Here is a 13,160-nt window from a genome sequence, read left to right as displayed (position 1 = left end):
TCCGTCCACCATGTGGGGTCTTTATTGTTGCTAAGCCCACCCTTTGACATTCCAAGGATGTTCGCTGCTTCCTCAGTACAGATTTTCTCGAAGTTGGACCACATATTATCTGCATCGCTGTTATATTCCTTGTTTATATCTCGGCCCAGGTATGACGTTATTTGGCTTATAAGTGCTTCGCCTTTTTCACTGTATAATTGGCGCCATTTAATTCTTGGGGTCCTGTCTATTACTGTTTTTATGGGTTTGGGTAGCTTAAAGATTGAGACTAGCATTCGATGTTGCGCTGTTAGCGCCTCCCCTGGGATGACTTTGCAGTCCTTGCAGTGTTTTAGTAGTCTTTTATCTGTAAGTATGTAGTCTATTTGGGTGCATTTCCCACCGCTTTTATATGTTATTAAGTGCTCAGGCTTCTTCTGGTAATATGTGTTCACTATCGCTAAGTTATGGCGTGTGCCGAACTCCAGAATTTCTTCTCCCGGTTTATTTAGCGTGCCGTAGCCATATCCTCCATGAGTGTTTTGGTAGGACGAGTTTGTAACGCCAACATGTCCGTTGAGATCACCGCCTATGTACTTTGTTTCTCCGGGAGGGATCATATTCATGAGGTCATCGAATTCTTCCCAGAATCTTGATTTTTCAGATTCATGACATCCGATTTGTGGTGCGTATGCCGAGATAATATTGAGGGGCTGTTGCTGATCCATGGCCAGTTTGACGGCGATAAGTCGGTCGCTTTTACGTTCTATGTTTATTATTCGCTGCTTGTAATGATGGTCAAGTGCTATAGCTACTCCATTCTTGCCGTTATTAGTGCCATGGTATATAAGCTGATAGCCTTGCCCTATATCTTTGGATTTGGAACCCTTCCACTTCCGTCTCTTGCAGGCAGCATGCATTAATATTTCTATTCTGCAGTACTTTGGATAGTTCCTGGCTCCTGCCGGTGAGGGTACCGAGGTTCCAGGTTGCAAGTCTTAGGGTTTTGCATGTAAGCGAATATGTTTTGCTTTTGTCAATGGGTTCGTCGCTTCTGGGGGACGCCCTAGCATTATCTTCATTTGTATTCGCATACTTCGCATTGGGTAGGTTCGCGTCGCTTTCGGGGTACGCCCTAGCAGTTGAACTTATTCTCTTTTTGGTTGTGCTTTTCATTGTAACGAGGAGGATGTGATTTGGCTTTAAGTTTTACGGCCGGTTGCCACCTGACGCCAAGGCTGTCGCCTGCTACGAGGCGTAAGCGCCGCCGTTGGCCCCTAGGGGCTCTTCCGCCGCCATCTCTTCTGCATACTCCAGCCCAAGCACGCAGCACTGCACTAGACCTCGCCCCAGAATATGTCCAGGAAGCTCTGCGCAGGGGTTTTATAACGGAGTATCCGTCTCCGGCCTGTTGGTCCGCGGGAGGTATTTTATTTCCCTCCAGCCCTTCCGACGCCCTATTTGGCATCGGACGAGCACCCCCTATCCGCCACCTGGGGACGCGTTCCCTAGGGGTGAGGCTCCCCCGAGAATGCAGATTTTTTGACATCCGCACGGATATTTAAAGCCTCACATCCGCGGAAGCGGATGTCAAGATTTGGTACTTAAAAAAAAAAAAATATTACATTTTTTATTTAAGCAAGAATATAGGTACGTTTTATTTAATAAACAGTAACTTGGCCGACTTTTCGGGATCTAGACGATTTTGTTATATATAATGACGAAATTACCTAGCACTTACGCCGCCGGCGCCGCCGCTATAATACGTTCCTGTTACCGACTTGGTCGACATCCGCATCATGCGGATGCTCCGCATCGATTTTATGCGGATGCGGATGTTGAAAATAATGCGGATGTTCCGCGGATGCGGATGCGGATGCGAATATTCGCAACATCCCTGATCAAGACATTGCGCTCGACATCTATCCATGCACTTTTGAACGCCACTGCACTTACGGAAGATGACAGATGTTTTTGACATTTAATGTTGAAACTCGTCATAAATGTACCTAATTATAAAGAAGAAACACATTTTGATGCATTTGTATAAAATTAGATTATAAATAGTGTATTCATTAATTGTTAATAGATGTGTAGTTGGAAGGAATAAAGATTATAGACTAATAATTTGTGCAATTTTTTTTTCTAAAAATTCCATAATTTTCCATAGTGGATACTGAAGATTCCTAGTATATCTAGACTTTTGAAAACATCGTGAGCCGTAGGTACAGAAGGGAACGTGTGTAAAAACACAACACATACCTACACCCCCTGGCAGTGAGACACTCCTGACTTCGGTCAAACTCGGCTCCACTCGGCTCGGCATTGCTCCGAGCAATTATTAGGGTTGGCACCACTTGACTTCCTTGTGCGTGCACGTCCACAGATAAGATAATCACTTGAATTTTGACAACCCTAAATAGCCAAAAGGGATAGTGCTATATATTAGAAAGGGATGTTATGATTCGACCCTGAATCGCTGTCAAACTTCGGGTTTGTAGGAAGTGTCCTTTCTGTACGGTAGTACTATTATTTCTTCTGTGCCCCTGGCGCTTAACCAAGATGCCCCACACACTTTGGGTTTGTGCACAAATCACGCGAGGTGTTTTCGGCTACTTTTTGACCCCCCCTCGCCCCTTGGTGATATTTGGTGAGGTTTTTGGCTACCCCCCTTCCTCCTCACGTGTATTTTTTTCATTCGACCTAATTTTAAGATAAGTAGTATTGTATATATAGATAAATCTTGTTTTTCTATTTCCGTTAAATGGACTCGCTATTTTGAAGTGCAGAGTGAAGATTTCTGTTTAACTTAACCGAGAAAAAGTATCTACTCATGTGGTAGGTCTTTTTCATAGTTTCGTTCACTGTAGAAAAATATTGAAAAATAATAATTATTTAAAAAATAATAACTACAATATATCACATCAATAATTATCAAATTAACAAAGTTTTAATCAAGATACAAAAATTATGTCAGTGTATTACTCGTATTTCAAATATGATGAAATTAGAATTAATTATCATAATCAGATTAAGTATTTATTATCTTTATTTTTAGAAATTGATGCAATATCTAGATATTATGTAAATACTTAATAAATGTTTTGCGGTTTCAAATTATCGTTATCTTTTCATCATATATTTAGGGTTTAGGTATATAAATGTTACTTTTTACAGTGTGTAGTATACAGTTACATATAGCATTAAAGACAATGCATTCGTCTATAATATTTATTTGTTTATTATTAGCTTATAATGTAAGTATAAGAATCAATTTGTTTATTAAAATAAAGTTGTCAGTCTTTCCAATTTTGTCAGTAGAAAAAGGTCATGGAAATAATATTTTTTTTTTATAAATATTATAGGACATTCTTACACAAATTGACTAAGTCCCACAGTAAGCTCAAGAAGGCTTGTGTTGTGGGTACTCAGACAACGATATATATAATATACAAATACTTAAATACATAGAAAACACCCATGACTCAGGAACAAATATCTGTATCATCATACAAATAAGTGCTCTTACTGGGATTTGAACCCAGGACCATCGGCTTCGCAGGCAGGGTCACTACCCACTAGGCCAGACCGGTCGTCAGTTGATCTCCAATAGAAATTATGACCTTCGCGCCTTTTTTCCTAAGAGGGGAACCATTTCAGCTATTCCATATTTTCATTATAGTCCGTCAAGCCATTTCCGTTATTAAAAAAAAAAATTAGGCGCAAAGGGTTTCCGTCCGATTGGAAATATCAACTTCGCGCCTTTTTTTACTGACTTAGTTGTTTGACAGACTATAGGTAGTGAAATTTAATTATTTTAAGTTAATTAATAGCTTATAAAAAATATTTTATTTTTAGGTTACCTCTCAAGACTGCGGTTTACTGCACACAAACCTTCCACTGCCCTTAAAGAATCTTTTATCCGTCGCAAGCCCAATTCCTATCACAGTCCCACCATGCGGTTGCCTCAAGTCGTGTGGCTGTCCAGAACTATACGGCCTCCTCCCCCCTACTGTACCCCCTTGTGGGTGCTTCAACCCCGCAATCGGTCTACCCAACCCCGTGATTCCAGTCCAAACTTGCGGCTGCTCTAATGCTTTTGGAGCGTGTACCTGCGGCGCTCCTGTTATTGGCAATCTTTGCGGACGTAACACACCTACAGTTGGGATATCAACCACTTGCGGATGCAGTGACCCTAGTGTGAGGATTGTCGATGGTTGTCCACGATGCCAACCTGTGTATAGCTACAATCTTCCGTCGATCGGGTACCCTGCGTGCGGTTGTACTGAGTTCGGTGGTGTTGTAGCGCCTAGTTTTCTGCCGCCGTGTGGGTGCGGTTGCGGGGCCCCTCTTGCTCCTTATGGGGTTTGTGGTTGCGCGGCTCCGTCATGCGCATGCGGTTGCGGTGGATGCGGTTGCGGTGGGTGCGGTTGCGTCGGCCCTTGCGGTTGCGCTCCCGTAAACGCTTGCGGTTGCGTAGAAGTACCTTGCGGGTTGCCTAAAGTGAAGACCACGTGTACTTGCGTGACCCCAACTATTGAGACCCCCTACGGCTGCGCTCAGGGCAAACCCACTTGCGCTTGTGCTTCCACATTGGAGGTTCCCACTTGTGGGGTCCCTGTGGTGCCTCCTTTCCCACCAGTTATCGGGTGCTCCAGATATTTACGGCAGGTGTGCGTGCAGCCTCCATATATGTAGTCCTAGAGTTTAAGTGATAAATTATTGTCTTAAAATATGCTTTAAATATTTAAATAAATGATTAAATGGTGTACTTTCGTTTGGGCCAAATACATTTCGCCAAATTTCACTTCCCAACAAACTTATCGCAATAGTTTCATTTCCCAAAGGAACCTTTAGCAAAGTCACACTTCGCATATAATTTATTTGGTCAAATTATCATTTGGCATGATTTTACTTTGTCAAATGTTATTAGGCCAAAAACTTATTTAGCAAACGTTTTTTATTGTCTAATATTATATTCCAAAACGATGTTTGGTCAAAATTATCACTTCGCAAATTTGACAAATAGGCATCTCTATTTAAATTTGTACTTTTTGTTATGTTAATATAGATACGTTAAATTCTACGTAATTTGGGCGGGTTGGGTTAGGTTTGAACTGCGATTCTCACAAAACTGAACCGCTATCAGAAAAGTGGGTTAGGTTAGGTTAGAACAGTGACCCTCACAGAATCGAAATGCTATTATAAAAGTGGGTTAGGTTAGGTTAGAACTGCGGTCCTTACAGAAACGAAATACTATGTACCAGAAAAAGGTCATCGATGTGGATTCATTAATTTAATAGAATAACGAGATGTAAAAAAATTGCATGACATTTTAAACTAAAATGTGGTTTAAATACTGGTGGTTATTTACTATTTTTGGGTTACAATGATTACTTTGGTGTTATTTGCTTTAATAGAATAGCAAGATGTAACAAATTTGGTTATCATTTTACATTAAAATGGAGTTTTAATTTTAGTGATCGTTTACTACATATTTTTGGCAGTAAGAATGATTTTTTTTGACGTTACATTTTCTGCAGCCTCCTAAGCTCTCTATTGGTATGTAAATTGTATGCCATGCAATATTTTGGGATATGTAAGTTATGCTTAATGATACATTTGACTAAATAATATTTGGTAAAATGAAACTTGTCTAAGTAATTATTTGCTAAACAATAACTTGCCAAAAAAGACTATTGCTAAATGAACATTTGCGATAAGTTGTTTTGCCAAACATTTTTTTGGGAAATTATAATTTGGGAAACATAGTTTGGGATGTGATACTTTGGGAAACGTTTTTGGCCCATTCGTTAGTAAACCGATTAAATATTTCATACAAGTATTATCATTCATCTGAGATATTAGCCCTCCCTCTCTGTGCCCAGATTCGAAGAAAATAATACTGCTAAAAAATAACTTATTTTATTATATTTATTTAAACTTTATTGGAGAAAAGAAAAGTTAAATGTACATACAAAAGGCGAACTTAATGCCTCATGGCATTCTCTACCAACCTTAGGGCATAGCAGATAAGATTGTAGGCGGGGCATTTAAAACTAAAGAAATAAAAATAAAATCATTTATTTGCATTAAATATTACCAGTCCAGTTACAAATGTGTTCAATAACAAATGTGTTCTATTTGCGAGTTCCTATAATTGGCTCTGTAATGCTATCTAAAAAGTCTAATGTATCATTCATAGCTGTTGGAATTCCTTGTATAAATAAATAAATAAGTATCTACACTTTGTTTTCCTCAGTGTGGGCTGAGTATTTGAGTAGGTACATAGGATATAAAACAATTCAAAACAAATAACTAAGGTGTATTCGGGATATTTACGATGGACAAGCAATGTTCTTTGCCATCTCAACACTCCTCTGACTCTATGGGCTCCGTATAGGGGAGAGACCGAGGTGAGTTTTGACAGAGGAGAATTGTGACATTGTCGATTTTTTGGAATCTAATGACTGTTTGTCATTATTGTTGTCTAATGACCCCGACACCGGCGGCCCGATTCAGCCATTCATGGTCAGCCACTACTTATTCATATCGAAGTTCGTTAATTACGGGCATTTGTCTCCGACACTCTAATTACGTCTTAATGAGAGTAAAAGAGAAAGATCCCCACAATTTGCGAATTTCGGTTTTCGCGATAAACCCCCAGATCTATTAATTGACGTATGTTAAAGTTCGAATCCGGCAGCGGGTTACCGGCGAAGAAGCTTGAAGTCCGTATTGATCTTGAATGTTGGTTTGACAGTAGTATTGTACCATCCGGTCCCATGGCAAAGATGGCCGCCGGGCCCGCGTGGCCTTGGTCAGCTTCATGCGTATCCACTATTCATTAGTGATGATTAGTGAATACATAGGCGCACGTACCCAGCATTTTTTAAAGGGTGGGACAGAAGTAGGGTTACGTGCCTTAATTGTTCCTAAAAAAATTTAGTGTCTCGTCAGACCACAGACCAGGGTGGGGCAAATTGCCCCACCGTGCGTACGCCTATAAGTGGATACGCGTGAAACTGACCAGATAGTTAAGTATTTGGACCATTAAGGATGACTCACGCTAGACCGGGCCGTGGCGCCCGACATGTCATTTTTTGTGACGGCTGATCGGTGATCACGTGGTTTCCATAAAAACTGAAGCTCCGGAAACTCCGGCCCGGTTTAACGTCAGTCATCCTTTAGCATGTCTCAAAATAATTGCCATAATGCCTGCTCTGTGAAAAATAATTTAAAAATTCTTCTTCTTCGTGGTCGTGACCTCATGTCTGAGGGACGTGACTCCTATGGGTTATTCGTCCTACCACTGCTCTCCATCCAGGTCTCTCGATCTTCGGCCATCTGAATCTGAGTAATATTTTGGACCACATCTGACCATCTACTGGGGCCCTCTACTAAAAATTATAAACGCTGAATTATTCGGGTTCCTTAATAATCATAACAATTTATATACCGTAAAACGGGGTGAGTAGGTTTCGCGGGGAGAGTTGGGTTATGAATGGGGAGAGAAGGTTTGAGAGGGGAGTGAGAAGGGATTTTAAGGCTACTGCTACAAAAATAATGTATTCCAATTTAAAATGGGGCTATAGTAATACGCATAATAAAAAAAATCGATCCAACAATTTTCCAAAATCACCTTTGTATGAAAACCCCTCTCACCCCAAATACGAGGTACTACGAGGTGAGGTGGGGTTTTCCTCTTTAACGTCAAAGTTATGAAATGGAACTCTGTGGTCTCTGTGGCGGACCACAGATGGACAGCCATGGTCACGAACTGGAAAGGCCCAGACGGTAAACAAGCGCCGAAAAGGCAAACCAAACATGCGCTGGGAGGAAGACATGAAAAGAATTGCTGGTCCAAATTGGAAAAGAATGGCACAAGACCGTGAAAAATGGATATCTTTGGAAGAGGCCTTCACCTAACGGGTTCCTACAAATTAAATCAACAAAAATATATTAACAAACTTTATGTATAACGAAAGGAAATAAAAGGCTTTTTATTTATTTATTTTTTATTATTTATTATGAAATGGAACTACCCAAAATAAAATACAAACTAAAATACAAAACGTCCGGAACACTTATTATATACACCATTCAGTTTTCATATGTAAAAATAAAATTTTATCGAGGTTTGAAAGTCAAATTTCACCCAACTCACCCCATTTTACGGTAATTTATGTTTATTTTATATGTATGTAAAATGTATTCACGATTTTCACAAATGTAGTGTCGATACAAAGCCGATAGGGTTTCAAGGCACTTTTCTGTTTGATTTAATATACTACCACAAAATAAATAATAGTACTAGGTAGGTACAGAAGACTCACTCTCTAACAAAACGCGTCTGTTACGATCAGCACAGATATGGCCGCTAGGCGGCGACAGCGCCACGCGCGGCTTATGGCTTTCCCCAAAATTGAGGTGGAACGGATCTACTTTTATCTACCTGTAGCAAAGTGACGAAATGGCGGAGTGAGCCACGCCTGATACTACATAGAATAAATAAAACAAAAACATATTTTCAAACTTATTTTATTAAAAAACCTACATACACGGCGGTGGTATAGGTATCTTCTTCAAATACTTGCACCCGCAACAGCACGGGTTAATAGGTGGGTATAGCGACGACACAGTAGGCGCCAACGCTGATATAGGCGACGCCGGCGGCAGGAAAGGGTTAATCAATCCTAAAGGCGCGATACCGGGTAAGAACGATGCCCCAAAAGGTGGCGCGTTAATCGCTGGGAGGATGGATTGTGACACTGGTAGACTGGGAATAGCAGGGCAGTTACATGATGGTAGCGCGAAGGCTGGGATTTCACAGGCAGTTTGGAGTATAGGGGCAACCGTGGGTAAAGGTAATGGCTTGCATGTTATAGGCTTGGGGATGCATTGGGCGTTGACCTGAAAAATGATTTTTTTTTGTGAGTTTCTTTAAAACTAATTCTGGTGATATATCACGAGATGTTTCATTGCAAATAAAGTAATGATTGAATCAAGCGGTCAATCACTTTATTTGCAATAAAACATGCTAAAAAATATCAAAAAATTGCTCCTCCACAGTATATAGACCGTGTGGCAATTCAGTTTAAACTCGAAACTTTTTGCGCTATAGTTCGTTTTTTTTAGCATTAGAAATAAGGTAAACAATCTTGATGCATCTTTTAAATTGAAAAACACATTTTAAAAATAAGTTACGGCAAATATGTAACAATTATGAATCTAATACGATCATTTATATTCTTCTGCTTTAATAAGTAATAGTTTTTGATTTTTAAGAAGCGTTTTTCAATTAAAAGACATGTCAAGATTGCTTACCTTCTTGCAAGTTCTTTCTAATGCAAAAAAAAACCGAACTATAGAATACGGTGATTAATGATATGAGTTATGAGGAGGAGCAATTTTTTGCAAATATTTTTTTTCAATTCAGTTGCCTATTTCTTGAATTATATATTATAAATGCATATTATAAATGCCTAGTTCATATAGTTACAAATGTGTAATACTTACATGTGCCAAGGCTACACAGGCTATTAATATTACCAGCTTCATATTTGCCTAATATTTAGCGTAGACTTGTGTACCTAGTCTAGTCTGCCTAGGTTTATTAACCCACATTCAAAACTAGCACCTTTATGTATCGTTATTTTATCTAAATTTAGTAATTACGAATTCCATCGAAATATTACGATAGGGTTACATTAGATTACGAAAGTACCCAATTGTTACTAAATATATTTTGAAGTTGCAGATATTATCTCAGTTCGAAATTTTAACGTATTTAAGGTTCAAATTGCAACGGTTTTTTTTCACAAAATTATAAGTAAAACGGTGTACCTAATTGCCGGTGCTCTTTTGATGTCGATGTCTAATCGTAACTATAAGTATATATTACGTTTCATTTACAAAGTTATTTTTGATGAGATGCGAAAATTGATAATTTTGACACACACCAAAACTTATTACGATAATTTAAAAATTAATATATCATGCCGTAAACTTTCGAAAAGAAAGAAATTTTTATGTCTCTGGCCCAATGGTTGACTGGTAGAGAATGCCATTAGGCATTCAGTCCGCCATTTGTACATTCTTTTTATGTTTTGTGCAATAAAGTTTAAATAAATGTTATCTTCTGTAAATAATCATCAATTTTACATACCTATCGACAGTGAAAGCATCGTTTCATAAGTTTCATTCAACTGATGCAATGATTATATTTCTTAGGCTAACCCGTAAACCATTACGATCGTTCGTCTATTTTCATCCTTATCGCTCTTGCAATGTGGTATGGGTATTTAGTGGTATGACAGAGACACGGATAGAAAGTATTCTACCTTCAATATAAGCTTTATAATCTTTATATTATGAAACAAATGTGATGCGACTAAAATTCAGGACACCATTTCCATACATAATTTAAGTTTCTATTGGCGTTACCTATAAACTTATGTCATTATTATACGCCATCATTAAAGGGGCCCACTGATTATCAGTCCGCCGGACGGTACCGGCCTGTCAGTTAGAACAAAATTTTGACAGTTTCAAACAACTGACAGGCCGATATCGTCCGGCGGACTGTTAATCAGTGGGCCCCTTAAGGCTATCATCTGTCATCATGCCTGTCACTTTCTAACAAGTAAGCCTGTAAGCAAGTGCGAAAGTGACGCATGACATGACAAGTAATAAAAATGCGACCATGATACCGCCACTGAAGGGCTAAGATGGCCGGTTTTACCATTTGTCTATTCCTGTCATTTGCCTATGCCTGTCACGTTTTAACAACTGTGCAAGTGCGAAAGTGACGCATGTCATGACAGGTAATAAAAACGCGACCATGATACCGCTGCAGGTCTACTGATAAGTGCAATCCCATCTAAATAAAAAAAGCATAAAACAACCATTATTTATTACAATAAAATAAATAATATAATAATAACATTTACAAGGATTACAAATACAACGACCATCAATAATACTTTGGTACCTACCCTAAATACAAAAATCTCTTACCAAAGAAAATTACAAAATGAATAAATGAAATGAATGAATGAAATGAATGATCACCAAATATAATTAATGATCACCAAATATAATGAACGATCACCAAATATAATTAATGGTAACCAAAAATAATGAATGATCACCAAATACAATTAATGATCACCAAATTTATATGTAAGGCGGAGGAATGGGGATCTTTCTCAAAAACTGGCTTCTAGCTAGAGCTGGATTAGCTGGAGGCAGTATGCTTGAAGTGGGGGGGCAGAGGGCTGATATAGGAGACGCTGCTGGCAGGAAAGGGTTAACCATTGGAGCTGGCGACACAAAAGGGTTAGGTTTCGATGGACACATTTCCGTCGTCTGTTGAACTGTGGAATACGACACTGGGTACTGCTGAGACTGCACATATTTCACTTCTTTTTGAGGTTCTTTCTGCACGTTCTGATATATATATTGAGCTGGATACTCGACCTTCGCTTGGCTGAACTGACTTTTCTGATAATTCTGCAAAACAGGAACATATTGGGACGAAGCGGGAATTACTGGAACTGTAGTCTGTGCATTGAGGATTGGTGCATTGTAGTAAGGTCGTTGTAAACTGGACTGCTGTATTATTTTGTTAGACAGCATTTTTGAAAGCTGAGGATTGGAGGATAAGAGGCCTTGGAGGAGGGTCAAGCCGAGACCCTTTCCTCCAGCTTCGCATACGGATTGCGATAGAAATACTGTGATGATGATGGCGTCTCTTAAACTCATTGTACCTGAAATTACAAAGCTGTGTAAATAAAGAACACCATTATTAGGATTCCGTACCCGAAGGGTAAAACCGGGACCCTATGACTAAGACTCCTCTGGCCGTCTGTCTGTCTGTCACCAGGCTGTATCTCATGAACCGTGATAGCAGCAAAACAGTTGAAATTTTCACAGATGATGTATTTCCGTTATCGCTATAACATCAAATACTAAAAACATAATAAAATAAATATTTAAGTCCCATACAATAAACGTGATTTTTTGCCTGTTTTGCATAATGGTCAATAATAAGTCAATCTGAGTAAAAACATCTAATTTCTCAAAAGTAAATAATGTACAACATTGCAATGATGTAACGTGTAACGTTTAGCTATGTAAGTTATTTGTGGTATCTGCATAATATTAACCTTGGTATTATATACCTATATATAGTAGGCATATATTTATGCAAGGTTTTACTTGATCACAAATAAATAAAATTTTATTAGTTTCAGAATATACGTTAGTATTTTAAATTGGGCCGCGAGAAAACCGCGTATGTATATTCACTCATACTTTCATTTGGTGTGTTTAATAGCTTTAATTAGTAAAGTTAAAGTTGGGCGTTTTCTATGTAGGGGAGAACGAGGTGAGTTGTAACAGAGGAGAGTGGTGACATTATCGATTTTTTGGAATCTAATAACTGTTAGTGAGCTCGTAACAGTGTGCGTTTGTTAGCTCGCAACTTGAACTAACAAACGCGCGCTATTGCGACCTCGTTTTTAGTTAATATATTAACTTCCTTATTAGATTCCAAAAAATCGATAATGTTACAACTCTCCTTTGTCACAACTCACCTCGGTCTCCCCTACCTATAGTCCTAGGGTCTCTATTGTTTCCTATAAAGTTTCAAACCATAATATATTGTCCGCATTTTTGTTAGTCTTAATTTTAGTTTTTCAGAAAATCGTAACTTTTCAGGATTGCCATAAAACAAACTTAACCTAATCTACTTATAAGATAACTTTACGTAAATCTCAAGTTAACGGTTTCAGAATTAGGACGAATGATAATTATGACAAACAATACATTATGACATAAAACTTTATGTCAAACAAAGGGACCTTAATATAGTTATTTATAAAAGTACTTCTTAAGCTTATACTATGTATCTTTAGGTATTTAAATAAAAGTAAACAAAATCTACCCTGAAATGGCTCATTAAGCCAGTTGATAGTAGATGAAAACATTACATGATCAAATAATGTAGGTGAAAGTCAGGCCGCTCAGGGGCCCGATTTTTGAATTTCGACCGCTCGATTTCGTGTATTTCGTTTAATAATATCTCCACTACTAGGCCTTTAAATTATACTAATAGAATTGAAAACCAGTGGTTAATACCACTCTATTCCCAATTTCTATTGATCGTATTTCAAAAA

General features: G+C 38.5%; 5 protein-coding genes across 5 annotated transcripts in view; 1 reads left to right on the top strand and 4 right to left on the bottom strand.

The window, feature by feature from the left end:
- The window catches only part of LOC134676799 (uncharacterized), a 344,277-nt gene that overhangs the window by 54,045 nt on the left and 277,072 nt on the right, over positions 1-13,160 (bottom strand). The gene's annotated exons all lie outside the window — the stretch shown is intronic.
- LOC134677118 (uncharacterized) overlaps positions 1-13,160 on the bottom strand; it is an 85,858-nt gene that overhangs the window by 66,061 nt on the left and 6,637 nt on the right. The gene's annotated exons all lie outside the window — the stretch shown is intronic.
- On the top strand, positions 3,154-4,692 carry LOC134676966 (keratin-associated protein 5-2-like). Its single transcript, XM_063535345.1, has 2 exons — positions 3,154-3,236; positions 3,838-4,692. The coding sequence occupies exons 1-2, from the start codon at positions 3,192-3,194 to the stop codon at positions 4,675-4,677; spliced, it is 885 nt and encodes a 294-aa protein (XP_063391415.1). The 5' UTR covers positions 3,154-3,191; the 3' UTR covers positions 4,678-4,692.
- On the bottom strand, positions 8,505-9,540 carry LOC134677108 (uncharacterized). Its single transcript, XM_063535565.1, has 2 exons — positions 9,499-9,540; positions 8,505-8,892 (listed from the first exon to the last, which is right to left on the bottom strand). Exons 1-2 carry the CDS (start codon positions 9,538-9,540, stop codon positions 8,533-8,535), a joined length of 402 nt encoding a protein of 133 aa, XP_063391635.1. The 3' UTR covers positions 8,505-8,532.
- Positions 11,158-11,781, bottom strand: LOC134676970 (uncharacterized). The gene has a single exon (XM_063535347.1). It carries the CDS (start codon positions 11,743-11,745, stop codon positions 11,158-11,160), a length of 588 nt encoding a protein of 195 aa, XP_063391417.1. The 5' UTR covers positions 11,746-11,781.

This window comes from Cydia fagiglandana, chromosome 25 (assembly GCF_963556715.1).
Source record: "Cydia fagiglandana chromosome 25, ilCydFagi1.1, whole genome shotgun sequence".
Taxonomy (NCBI): domain Eukaryota; kingdom Metazoa; phylum Arthropoda; class Insecta; order Lepidoptera; family Tortricidae; genus Cydia; species Cydia fagiglandana.
The sequence above is the reverse complement of the archived record's forward strand: the minus strand, read 5'-3'. Positions and strand labels throughout refer to the sequence as shown.

Bases quoted from the DNA above. Each gene is read 5' to 3' on its own strand.
- LOC134677108 (XM_063535565.1), bottom strand. From the start codon at position 9,540: ATGAAGCTGGTAATATTAATAGCCTGTGTAGCCTTGGCACAT. The intron at 8,893-9,498 runs GTAAGTATTACA...ATCATTTTTCAG, and splicing joins CCTGTGTAGCCTTGGCACAT to GTCAACGCCCAATGCATCCC.
- LOC134676970 (XM_063535347.1), bottom strand. From the start codon at position 11,745: ATGAGTTTAAGAGACGCCATCATCATCACAGTATTTCTATCGCAATCC.
- LOC134676966 (XM_063535345.1), top strand. From the start codon at position 3,192: ATGCATTCGTCTATAATATTTATTTGTTTATTATTAGCTTATAAT. The intron at 3,237-3,837 runs GTAAGTATAAGA...TTTTATTTTTAG, and splicing joins GTTTATTATTAGCTTATAAT to GTTACCTCTCAAGACTGCGG.